We start from the raw sequence: 14,068 nt of genomic DNA on the forward strand, positions 1-14,068 counted from the left end.
ATAGGCCTCTGGTACCTGTTCATTTCTAGCAATTTCTACCCTATTTCATGGTAAAATTGTTTTATTCTCATCGGTCCCTCCAGCTCTCACTTTTTTTAGGTTACCGGAATAACAAAACAGTCAATTTGTTACTTCAATAAAAAAGAAGACAGAAGAGAATTGATGCATTTGAATTGTGGTGTTGGCTAAGAATATAGAATATACCATGGACTGCTAGAAGAATTACCACATCAGTCTTAGAAGAAATCAACCAGAATGCTCCTTAGAACTGAAGATGGCAAGACTTCAGCTCACTTATTTTGGACATGTCATCTGGAAAGACCAGTTGCTAGAAAAGGACATCGTGGTTAGTAAATTAGAGGGTCAGCAAAAACAAAGGAAACCCTCAGTGAGCTGGATTGACACAATAGCCACCACAAAGGACCCAAACATAGCAATGATCAGGAAGATGGTATAGGTTTGGACAACATTTTGTTCTGTTATACGTAAGGTTGCTGTCTTAGTTACCTAGCACTGCTATAACAGAAATGCCACCAGTGGATGGCTTTAACAAACAGAAGTTTATTCTCTCACTGTCTAGTAGGCTAGAAGTCCAAATTCAGGGTGCCAACTCCACAGGAAGCCTTTCTCTCTCTGTCAGCCCTGGAGGAAAGTCCTTGTCATCAATCTTCCCCTGGTCTAGGAGCTTCTCAGTCCAGGGATCCCATGTCCAAAGGATGCATTCTGCTCCTGGCACTACTTTCTTGGTGGTATGAGGTTCCTCTGTCTCTCTTCTCACTTCTCTCTTTTATATCTTAAAAGAGATTGATTTAATCTTGTAGATGGAGTCCTGCCTCATTAACATAACTGCCGCTAATCCCACCTCATTAACATCATAGAGGTTGGATTTACAACACATAGGAAAATCTCATCAGATGACAAAATGGTGAACAATCACACAATACTGGGAATCATGGACTAGCCAAGCTGACACAGTTTTGGGGGGACACAATTCAATCCGTATCAGTTGCTGTCTTAGTCATTTAGTGCTGCTATAACAGAAATACCACAAGTGGATGGTTTTAAAGAACAGAAGTTTATTTCCTCACAGTCAAAGTAGGCTAAAAGTCCAAACTCAGGGCATCAGCTCCAGGGGAAGGTTTTTTCTCTCCTTCAGCCTTCTTCTCTTCAGTGTTCCCCTGGACTAGGAGCTTCTCTGCGCAGGGACCCCAGTCCAAAGGACGCACTCTGCTCCCAGCACTGCTTTCTTGATGGTATGAGGTCCCCCTGTCTCACTGCTCACTTCTGTCTTTTAAATCTCAAGAGATTGCCTCAGGACACAATCCAGTCTTGTAGATCAGGTCCTGCCTTACTAACACAACTGCCACCCATCCTCCCTCATTAACATCATCGAGGCAGGTTTACAACATACAGGAAAATCACACAGTACCAGGAATCATGGCCTAGCCAAACTGATACACACATTTTTGGGGAGACATAATTTAAACCATGACAGTTGCCATGAGTCAGAGCCAACTCAATGCAATTAATAAAAACAAGTTTTAAAAGTCATTCTATGAAAAAACCATTCTGAAATATTTTGTGAGCCTGTGCCCTTCTGATTGAAGCATGCAAAGTCAATTTGGAAACCAGTTTCATTTTTTTAACAAGCTATATGCATACATGTAACACACAGAGATGTCAGCTTATATATATTTTATACTGATTCATATTGACAAGACCACAGGCATAAGTGTTTTCATGTGAATATACATATACCACAATATAAACAAGAAAGACCCTTATGAGACTAGATTGTCCAGTCCAGAATTTCACTGTCATTTTGCCACCATTTCATATCAGGGAGAGGTGTAGTGGGAAATATGTATACTTTTCAAATATTGCTTATTTAGTATATTGAGTTATTTCACACAGGCAGTCTTTGTTCTGCCTAAATCATTTAAATTACTGTGACTACTTTTCACATTTTTAGCTCTAAACGTAGGTGTTGATATGCTTTTATACCGAAAAAAAATGTGCTGAATTCCAACACTCTCATTCCTAAATATTTACTCAAAAAAAACAAAATCATATGCCCACTCCAAGGCTTGTACTAAAATCTTCATAGCAACATTTTTCAGAATAGTTAAAAGCTAGAAACAACACAAATTTTCATCAGCTGGTAAATGGATAAACAAATTGTGGCATGTCCATCCAATAGAACACTGCTTAGCAAAATAAAGAACACAATCCTGATACATAAAGCAACATGGATGAATCTCAGAAGCATTATGCTAAGTGAAAGAAACCAGACACAAAAGATGCTTACTGTATGATTCCACTGAGAACATGAAATTCTCCAAAAGCCAAACCAATAGTGACAGAAAGCAGTGTTTGTCGGAGGCAGCTGGTGGAGAAAAGGGGTGGATTTTAAGAGAATATAAGTTAACTTTTGCAGAGGAATAAAAATGTTCTGTATTTTGAGCATGGTGGTGGTTACATAACCATATATATTTATCAAAACTCATTAAATTGTGCATTTTAAATTGGTGAAACTTAATGTATGTAAATTATTATAATAAATTTTAAAGTGCATGGAATCTAAACTGAAATCGTTGAATCCTGCACTCCTTGGAAAATAACAAGTAATTTCTGTTTGTGACTCTGTTATAGTGTAATGAAAGAAACTTTAGTTGAGGTGGGGAATGGTGTCAGATTACACAGATGCTACTCACAGCCCTGCCACTATGGGCAGGACTTGGAAAGGGAGAAAATCTATACCATTATCATTATATAGAATCTCTGGTCCTAATTTCTCTGGATCTCAGTTTTTCCATTCATAACATTTAGAATCAGCCCTAGAATCATTTGGATCCTTTGGTTCATTTGTCCCCTAATCTCAACAAACTTTAGTCAATGTTGTTGTTGTTAGCTGTCATGGAGTCAGCTCCCCTCCCCCTGATTCATGGAGGTTCCATACACAACAGGATCAGACCATTGTAATCGACAGATTTTCATTGGCTGATTTTTCAGAAGCAGATCGCCAGGCCTTTCTTCTTAGTCTGTCTTTGGTCTGCAAGGTCCACTGAAACCTGTTCAGCATCATAGCAACACACAAACCTCCACTGACAGATGGGTGGTGGCTGCACTTGAAGTACGTTGGCCAGGAATGGAACCCAGGTCTCCCACGTGAAAGGTGAGAAGTCCACCACTGAACTACCACTGCCGTTTTTTCAACATATACCCCATTTAAAGATCACTAAATCTTGATCACGTAAAAATACCAGAGTCTCTTCTGAAAGCCTTCTAATTGCAGTATTAATATCGGTGGCTGTAAGTTACAGATGAGTGTACCTTATAATTTAGTGAGCTATCATCTAGAAATAGTTTGAAGAACCAGAAGGGAACAGGTTTCCTCCTTGGAATTCCGTTTCTTTCTCACCTTCACTGTTCTTTCTCATATTCACGTAGGTTCTGCCACAGGCACAATTCCCTCCGCAGTCTTGTCTTTCCCTGACTACGTCTCACGTCCAGAAGACCACACCAGCATCCTCCGCTTTGATTAGGATAAGACTGAGAAGACCTGCCAGGTCGTAATCCTTGATGACTCCCTTTATGAAGAGGAGGACTCCTTCAGGGTCTCACTGAGCCTGCCAGTGGGAGGGCAACTGGGAGCCAAATTCCCCACCACTACAGTGATTATCCTGGCGGATCGTGAGGATGGTACATCCATTTCCTGCTTCCAAACTCTTGGCAATAGTTGTGTTGTCAGAATTTCCCCCAGCAATTGAAAGGCAAATCCAACTTAAATTATCTTTCAAAGCAATGTTTGCTATTCCTTTTTCTCCAAAGGCTTTCAAACACATAGATATCACCAACAACAAGCGCAAAATAGTAATGCAGGAAGATGAAATATTTACATATGACTTTATTGAAACAAGAAAACAGCTCAAGGATGTGCACCTAAGACTTAAGAGGCTTGGGAACAGATAGGAGTGATGGCTGAACAACATGATGAATATAATGTCACTGAACTGCACATGTGAAGATTATTGAAACTTCAAAAGATTCACTACATATATATTTACCACAATTAAAAAAAAAAAAAAACTTATGAGGAAACCTAAAAGAGGATCTAGCTCAAGTATCTGATTACTCAGCCAGAACTGATCGACAGAAAACCTCATCTTAGCAGCAATAAGTACCCGTTCCCATGGAGTCAATTCCAACTCATAGTACCCTTAATAGAACAGAGTAGAACTGCCCTATGGGGTCTCCAAGGTTGTCACCTTCAAGGAACAGACTGCTACTTCTTTCCCCCTTCAAAGCAGCTAGAGGGTTCAAGGCCCCGACCTTTTGGTTAGCAGCCGAGTGCTTAACCTCTGTGCCACCAAGGCTTCTTGCCCTTTCTATAAGAGGACTTTTAAGAGAAAATCGTGATAAAGGCAGGGCCAGGATGAGACTATTTTATTACAAGCTTCATGATAGATTCACTGTTTCATTTCTCAACCATGCCTCTGTCAGGGTTTGGGTGGCTATGAGTTGCTGTGTTAGGTCTAGGCAAGATTAGATTGGGCTGCTATTACAGACCCCAAATTAGTGTGACTGCTTTCTGGACACAGCACAAAGCTTCCATTCAGCTGAAAGCTGTGGCAAGAGATAAACACATATAGAGTAGAAATTGGAGAGTGTATATCCTCCCCTGTTGGTAAGCCAATTTCTCATGTACTATGTTGTTCTGGAAATCCTGGTGGTGTGGTGCTAAGTGCTACGGCTGCTAACCAAAACGTCAGCAGTTCAAATCCACCAGGTACTCCTTGGAAACTCCATGGGGCAAGTTTACTCTGTCCTATAGTCGGAATCGACTCAATGGCAATGGGTTTGGTTTGTTGTTGTTGTTTTTTTTTTTAATGTTGTCCTGGGTAAAATGATGTCTTTAGAACAAGTGTAGAACAAAAGAAAATATGAGTGAGATTAAAGGTGGGTTGGTTTTATTTTTATTGTTTAGTGTCCTAACTGGCTTTGCTTGGCAATATTGTGTCCTGTGAACCAGATCTCAAAATTGTGCAATAGGCAAGATTTGCTTCGTTAAAAAAAAAAAAATAGTGTCAAGGGCTAAGTTCAGTTACAAAACACATTTTCATAAGTATTAAGAGCTAAAAATAAGCATAGACCCTGAGGCCTAGTCTTTCCTTATAGTGTAGTTTTTCTCTTCAAAAAGTTCTGAATTAGAGTTAAAATGGTGATCGTTTTTCTGAAAATGATATCTCTTTCCAATATACTGCTTTCGGGAAATATGGGATTGGTTTTATATTCTCTGTTAAGCCAAAAAGATGTCAAGGAGTGTTTACGGGGAATATTAACCTTTATTGTCTATTTTTATTGGAAAGAAACTCTTTGTCTTAGAAAGAGAAATGTTACTCGCACTGTTTTATATAGAAATTACCTTTTGTTCTCCCAAGGGAAGAGGAGAATCTGAGTAAATTGAAACATAATTATATTTAACTATTTGAGACTTCTGGTAGGTCAAACCATGGTCAAGTCTACTCGATAAATACAAAGAGTAAATAAAGGAATTATTAGGACACTCTGAAAGAAAAAAATGATAATGTTGGCGTTACGTGACTTTTGAAGCCTAGTAGAAAGATTGAGGTCTTTTGGTTGGTTGGTTGGTTTCTTTTAATCACAAGGTTACGGTTTAGATTAGGTTATTTACCTCTTACTTAAAAAACAGTTGCTGTCGAGTGGACTTCAACTCATGGCGATCCCTTGTGTGTGAAGAGTAGAACTGTGCTCCATAGGGTTTTCAACAGCTGATTTTTTTTCACCAGGCGTTTCTTCCAAGGTGCCTGTAGGTATTCTTGAACCTCTAACCTTTCAGTTAACAGCAGAGTGCACTAACCGTTTGCACAACCCAGAGACACATCTCTTACTTGTTGGGTGCAATCGAGTCCATTCCAACGCTTAGTGACCCCATGTTACAGATTAGAACTGCCCCATAGGATTTTCTTGGTTGTAATCTTTACGGAAGCAGATCACCAGATCTTTCTCCAGCAGAGCCACTGGGTAGGTTCAAACCACCAACCTTCACTTAGCAGCCAATGGCTTAACCTTTGTGCTATCGGTATATATCTTGATAAACCACTTGGGATACATTTTTCTCTCTTTGACTCAGTTACTTAAATTTCAAATAGTAAAGTTGCATCTATAAATCATGGTGGCCACTGAGACAATCGAGTTCAAGTAGTGAAAGTCAAAAACACCTTAGATGAATTTTGTTAGTACCACAGCATTATATGAACTACAAAGTTAATGAGATGAGCTAATTTTGACTAACCTGTAAGAGTAACTATGTGCAGGAATATACAAAAATAAGTGGAAGTTTTAAAATCCATTTCTTGAAGAAACATTTTTGACTTGGTTATCTTATGCCATGCTATATCCCCACTTAATTTTTACTTTAAAACCCCAGTAATTTTAAATCTTCCTATGTTCAGGACAGAGAAATTGGGGAAATCTCCAATGGCAAGTATAAAAAGAAAGCAAAAAAAAGCAAAGAAAATTAAAACAAAATCCAGTATATAATCCAGTTGTCAATTTCCAATACTGTTGGAGATGGTTTCAGTAGATTCTTAACAAGTAATTAATTCATTCAAGAAATATTCATAATGGCAAGCAGTGTACTTGGTATAAGACTAGAAGATCAAATAAGATCTTTCCCCTGCCCTCTGCCCTATCTGAATTGATCTTTAATTAGACTACCCTCAAACTCATAAAGACTTTTTAACAGGGACAGAAATCTTGTACGGAAATAATAGTAGAAGATTCTTAGTTCAGTGCAAACAATCTGACGTGCTGCATGCTTTTTCAAGCAAGTCACTATTAATAATTGCTAGATCCAGGGAATTTGCATTCATATCCTATAACATTTATTGAGGATCAAGCACTCTGCTAAGCTTAAGATTTAATGCCAGAATCCACATAGAGGGTCATCCATGTATAATTTATTCATGAACTCACACTGAAGAACTATCATTTAATGAAAAAAAGAGGAGGGATCACAAGTTTTGCTTTCTGCTTATTCTTTTGATAGCTTCCTAAATGATTTTGGTTATGCTCTTGGGTTTTCAGCATCCCTGAGATCTGAGCTCTGCTCCTTATTTTTATCACAACATGTTAGTAATCAATGAGAAAATATCTATCTTTAAAGCATTTCATTTGTGTGAAAAATAGATAATATATAAATTATCATTTCAAAACCAACATATTTATATTAAGTTATTCCTTTATCTGAGCTTCTCATCTCAAAAATTTATCATCCTACTGAAAGTACAGAATATACTAAATTTATCTACATTTTCTGAAATGCAGAGTCTATCTTTGCCATTTCACATGTGAGATCATCCTGATGAGGGACAACTGGGAGCAAAGAAATGAGATCAACAATAAAAGCTGATTGCCGTTGATTCTCATCTCCAGAAATCTGAGATAATACATCCAAATAGTTTTAAGGTTAGACACTCGTAAGATTGTTGTTTGTTGTTCTGTGCCGTCAAGTTAGTTCTGACTCATAGTGACCCTATAGGACAGAGTAGAACTGGTCCATAGGGTTTCCAAGGAGCAGCTGGTGGATTCAAACTGCCAGCCTTTTGGTTAGCAGCCCAGCTCTTAACCATTGTGCCACTAGGGCTCCACTCATAAGATTACTTATGTTTAACTACTTCCCTTTGCGAAGGGAGGCTATACCAGTTGCTCTCCAGTCAACTCCAACTCACAGTGACCCCATCTGTGTCAGACTAAAACTGTGCCCCATAAAGTTTTTAACAGCTGATTTTTTCGGCAGTAGAGTGCCAAGCCTTTCTTCCAAGGTGCCTCTGGGTGGACTAGACCCTTCGGCCTCTTGGTTAGCAGCCGAGCACTTAACCAGTTGTACCACCCAGGGACTCCAAGAGAAGCTATAGAACTCTTCTTTTAGGAGCTATCTTACAGCCATGCAGAAACAGTTCTTTGGCTGGTCACTACAGTGCATGGCCTGACCCTCAGGGCAGAGACCCAAAAACCTGATTTTGGCAATAGACCCAGACATAGGATACAGATCCACAAGACCCTGTGGGGTATAAATCCATAGGAGACCAACATATCAGCCAAAATGCCAAAGTATAAATTACAATGAAATACCAAAAGGAACTGAAAAACAGAGTCTTCTGGTTAGTGCATTCTCTGCTTAAAGGAGAATCTACACGAGCAGCCACTTTATAATCAGGAAGCCGTTTGATAAGCATGGGATCCTAGCAATGCCATCAAGCTGGTACAGCCATCTCTATCTCTGGCATGTAACTGCTGAGGGTCCAGGACACTCAAACTTCATGATCAGATTACCCTTTTCTCTTTGCATGGCTGGAAACAACACGTTTCTTTTCTTCTTTTGGCAGCTCTTTTCTCAATTCCTTACAGAGTGAACTTCAGCTAAAACTATTTTTCTTCAGATATGGTACAATACAGTTGACTATGCTACAGATTTAACCCTGCTAATTGAAGCTACCCTTGGTCACGTTCAGTTAAACCCAAACGTCGATCTACTGGGTGAGTGCCCTAATACATCTCAATCTCCATAGTCAGAATTAATGATATTTCAGGCAAGATACCAGTTCTGTAAAATCACTGAGATGTGACCTCCTACCTTCTTTAAGGTAGGGGCTCATTTAGCAGCTCTAGGTGAATGACTTTTATGTATGCTGCTTCAGCATCAGTCCCTAGATTAAAGATGTTCACAGATATTGTCATTCATGATGTTAATGATTCCTTTAAATGGTACCATTGTATTTTGAAGTTAAGGAAGCAACCACAAAAATCATTAGTATATCTACCACATAATTAAAGTTTTGGGGACTTAAACAGATATAGGTAATCCCCGAATTATCACAGGATTCCATTCCTATGACTCCTGTCTTAAGTCGGTTCTAACGAAAGTCAAATACTTCTTTTATTTTTTAGTTTTCATTATCATTGCCTTTTAGTATCAGCATCTCTATAAGTCTGATCTTTATTTGTCTTTGGGAGTTGAAAACATTACATATAAACTTACAAATATATTTTAATACATACGTAATGTAGTAGCGCAAAATCACGATGCCTAGTTAAAATTTAAAGTAAAGATCTTTATTGAAGCAAGAGAGACAGCTGCAGCACAGAAGAACATTGCAATGGGGAAATGTGCAGTCCCAGCAAACAGAACACTTGAATCCAGGAGGGAACAACTAGGGGGTACATTGTTATAAGGCTGGAGAAGGAAGTATAAAACACAGTATTCTGATTGCTTTACAGTGATTGAGGTCAGTCAAAGATGAGACAAAGTAAAGCATAATCTTTGACATTATTAGTTACATTGAATACATTGATTGGCTAAAAGACATAATTGAAAGACTTGGAGTCAAGGGGGGGCTTCATGACAGAAATTTTCAGGAGTGGTCTGGTTTTGTAAAGATTATTCTAATTCTACTATACCATATGAGAGAATCAATGCTCTTAAAAATGACTAACCCCACCCTGGCTGTTCTGCTATGGGATTTTCGTACACTTCTCTTCTGTTCATTGAAATTAGTTTGATATCACTCATCCAATGTTGACTAGGGTTTTTGGAATAAATGTCAAAGGGGACACCCATTGATCCTAAAGTACATTGCCCTTGCATTCTCCACCCACTTACACACAGAATAGCCCCTGTGTAAGGACTGTCCTTAGGAAAGGGGTTGTTTAAACCACTGTAGTTAGATCCCCCACATAGGAACACATAACCATAATGGGCACAAATGATAGTATTGGTACAAGGCTCAGGAATAGAAAATTTTACATGCATTAGCTATGTCTCTACTAGAGTGTTACTACATATTTGAAGTCTTCCAAACTTAAGTTCTAACTTACTGTAATTCTCAGAACAGGGATTGTCATAAATAGGATTTTTTGTCATATTTAGGATATAGTTCATTTAAGATTGTTGAACAATTCTGATACCGATGATCATAATACCTAGGTGATTCAGGATAGTATTCAATACAATATAGTCCTAATTCTCCTTCCTGTACACAGGAAACTTGGGGTTAACTGCCTTTGCTCCTTTACAATCTATAACTAGACGTCATATACCTATGAGATTGAAGTAGTGAATATTTGGATGAAATAGCATGTTAGGGGGATGCCACAATTTAACTCTTCTTGCTCACTTTAGGTTAGAGCTAGAATTTGTTGTTAGTGAAGGGATAACATGATAGTTTAATATTGGGGAAGCTAAAGGATCCGAAACGTCTTGTACAGATTTAAGTTTATGATGACGTATCAGTTTAATTCCCTGCAGTAGCAACTGATCAAGCTAATTTTACAAATGCATTTTCCTCCAAAGCTAAACTTAAGATATTTAAGGAGAAGATTAGAGTTATCTTAATTAAACCCACATTAATATAGGCGAATAACAGACAATGGATAAAATAATAGCAACTATCAGGATTATTGCTATGATTAAACAGACTAAACCACAAACTTCAACCTAACGTATTTAACACCCCTATTTTCAATGTACAATGATTACAATAGAAAATAATGTAAGTTAGTGTAAGTCCTACTAATTCAGCCAACTGGATTTTCCATTTCTTTACTTTCTGGTATAGGTTGGAAGAAAGATTTGGCCTTTGGTGTAGGACAATTAGTGGTTGTGGCAGGCAGCATTTAAACTTCAGTTTAGTCCTCTGGCTTGTTCAATAACCAATTCAAGAATTTGATTTTCTTCAGCTGGGATAGATGTATCCATGATTTTACTGCCTGGAATGTAGCGGCACAATCATTAGTTAATAGTACTAAATAAGGTTCTTTCCATCAAGGTTTGAGGGAATCCTTAATCTGATGACATTTCCAATACACATAATCTCCAGGTTCAGGTTTATAATTTGAAGAATTGGAAACCGGTGTGTTTGTTTGCTATGCGTGTTGCAGCTGGTAAACATATTCTTTAGCATATTGAACTAATCTTTGACAATATTTTAGCAGATTAGTAGAAAGGAGATTTGACTCAACATTATTAACTTCATAACGTAAAGCCATAGAGCAGCCAGTTATAATTTCAAAAGGGATTATTTGTGAAGACCAAAGGGAGTTGATCTTAAATTCATTAACACCAGGGGAAGAGCTTGAGGCCAGGCCAGTCCTAATGAAGAAGTTAATTTAGCTATTTGCTCTTTATAATATCATTGGTTCTTTCTACCAGTCCTGAGGATTGGGAACGATGTGGACAGTGCAAGTGCTGTAAGATAGTAAAAAATTGGCACATAGTGATTATTACTTGCCCAGTAAAATGAGTTCCTCAATCACTACAGAGAATTCCTGGAGTTCCCCAAGTAGGAATTCTATTTTCTAAAAGTTTCTTTGTCACAAAAGTGGCCGTGGCCTTCCTATAAGGAAAAACCTCTACCCAATAAGACTATCTACAAACCATGACCAATACATATTTATATCCCTGTGAAGGAGTTAATTGAATAAAATCCATTTGCCATTTGAACATAGGTCCAGTAGGAAAAGGGCACCTGCCAAGAGAGGGTCTGAGTACTTCCACTGGATTAAATTCTGCACAGGTTGGGCATTGTCTGACAAACTTATCTGCAGCTCTCCAAAACTGACCCCAATACTATTTTTTCATTTTTTGTACTGTCTTATCCCATCCTAAATGATCCCGTAAATGAAAAATAGTAGCCACTGGGATGTGTAAATCTTTGAGGAGTACATACTGTTTATTTGGCCCCATCCACAATTCCTATTTGCTGATATATCTGACATCCTTCAGCTTTTCATTGATCTTGTACAGAGGAAGGGGCAGCTTTTTGATGTAATAACAAACTATGCCATTTTTCTTCCTCCTCTTTCCCTGGGTCCTTGATCTGAGGTTCAGGTAAGGGGGTATTGTGTCCAATATAACAAATTTGGAATTGGTCCCATCCGAAAAATGTATATTGGGGGTGATACCTTTTATTTTCAGTTCCTCCAGCTATTAGCATTAGTCTAAACTTTGACACTAGTCCACTTCCTACCTCATATAGATACCGGGCTGTTGCCTTAAATTTCCCCAGAAACTTTGATCTAAAAAGGCAATAAGATCTTCCTTCCATATAGATTTGATTTCAAATATACAAGTTAATAATAATTTAAGGTGGACATCTTGAGGTATTACTGGTCTGTTTCCAAGCCTGGTTCATAATTGGGTGGTGGTGTCTAGATAACCCTCTCTTGAGATCCAACTAAGTACCTCTTCTTCTAGAGCTAACTGCTGATGTTGTTTTATTATTTGAAAACATAGGTAAGTTATGAATGGTGATTGGGAGTTAAAAAGAGGAGGGAGAAGACCTCTAATTCTTCTGTCTTAAATTTTTGGACAGCCTGTATTAATTCCCTTAAAATGACTTGAGCTCCTATTTTGCTCAGTTAATGAGACTAAATACTCCTAAACGGGAGTCTGAGCAGCCAGTTTAACAACTTTGTCAGCCAATCTATTTCCCTTTACTTCCTCTGTTTGGGGGCCTCATTTGGGTTTGTGAGCTTGTATTTTTATTATTGCTATTTCAGAAGATAATAAGAGAGTTTCCAGCAAATCAACCACTAAAGTACCATTCTTTACAGGTTGTCTTGAGGAAGTTAAAAATCCCCTCTGTTTCCATAAAATTCCGATATAAAAAATTATTCCATACCCTTGTAGAGAATTGGTATATATATTGACCAACTGGCCTTGTTTCAATTTACATGCTCTTGTCAAGGCTATAAGCTCACCTTGTTGGGCAAAGGTTACCTCAGGCAAGGGTCCACTTTCCAGTATGTCTATTGCGGTAGTGACGCCATACCCTTCTTGATATCTAGAACTAGGAAGTTCAGCTTTTAGGTAGGAGCCATCTACAAATAGCACAAGCGAAGGGTTAGAGAGCAGAGTTTCTTGCAGATCTATTCTCGGAGATAAAAGTTGATCTGTTAAATCAAAACAGTCATGATCAATGTCATTATCGTTGGGATCAGGCATGAGAGTAGCTGGATTTAAGGCCCCTTACATTGTATTGTCTAAAATTGGGAGCAGCTAGAAGAAGAGCTTCATATGACGACAGCTAGAAAGGTGTTGGGTTAGAGTAGAATTTAAGATGGCAGAAACTGCATGTGGAACATATACACCTAGATTATTTCCCAATACTGTATCAGCTATTATCTCTACTAATTTGGCAGTGGCTACAAATGCTTAAAAACATGGAGGATAAGCTCTGGCTACTGGATCTAATTGTATACTGTAGTACCCTTACTGGTCTGTCTCAATGCTTCTGAGTTAAGACTCCTAAGGCATTCCCTTGTTTTTCAGAAAGGAAAAGAGAGAAATCTAAAGAACAGTTAGGGAATTCAAGAACTGGAGTGTGAGTTAGAGATTCTTTTAATTTAGTTACAGCTTCTGCAGCTTCCATAGACAGCTCAAAAGGTTCAGAGATATTACCTTTAAGATATACATAAAGATGTTGTGCTAATAAAGAGAAATTTGGTATCCAAGCTCTACAATATCCACACAATTCTTAAAATCCCCTTAACTGTTTCTTTGTTGTAGGTATACAGTAGGAAAAGATAGCTTCTTTTCATCTTGGGTCAAGAGAGATTCATTCTGCTGAGATTAAATGATCAAGATATTTTACCTGTGGAAGAACAAACTGTAATTTTTCCCTGGACATCTTATGCCCTTTAACAGCCAGATGATATAATAACAGAAGACTATCCTGTATGTTTGCTTGCTTGGTGTTAGAACAGACTAAGATATTGTCAACATACTGGAGTAACACTGATTTATATTCAAACTGTAAAGGCAACAAGTCAGCATGTAAAATCCGGAAAAAGTAGGTGGGCCTCTCAGTGAATCCTTGGGGCATGACAGTCCAAGAATATTGTTGATTATCCCACAGAAAAACAAACAAAAATTGGCAGTGTGGATGAACCAGAATACTGAAAAAAGCACTACAGAAGTAAATGACTATAAACCATGCGGCATCTGGTAGAATTTGGGCTCATAGCAAATGTGGATTTGGAACAA

General features: G+C 38.1%; 1 protein-coding gene across 1 annotated transcript in view; it reads left to right on the forward strand.

The window, feature by feature from the left end:
- Positions 1 to 14,068, forward strand: part of FREM3 (FRAS1 related extracellular matrix 3) — a gene marked incomplete at its 5' end in the record, with an annotated part of 110,843 nt that overhangs the window by 73,897 nt on the left and 22,878 nt on the right. The window contains 1 exon segment of the mRNA XM_023733485.1: positions 3,451 to 3,702. Coding sequence (XP_023589253.1) covers positions 3,451 to 3,702 — 252 coding nt within the window.

The sequence above is a fragment of the Trichechus manatus genome, unplaced genomic scaffold, assembly GCF_000243295.1.
Source record: "Trichechus manatus latirostris isolate Lorelei unplaced genomic scaffold, TriManLat1.0 scaffold00059, whole genome shotgun sequence".
Lineage (NCBI taxonomy): Eukaryota > Metazoa > Chordata > Mammalia > Sirenia > Trichechidae > Trichechus > Trichechus manatus.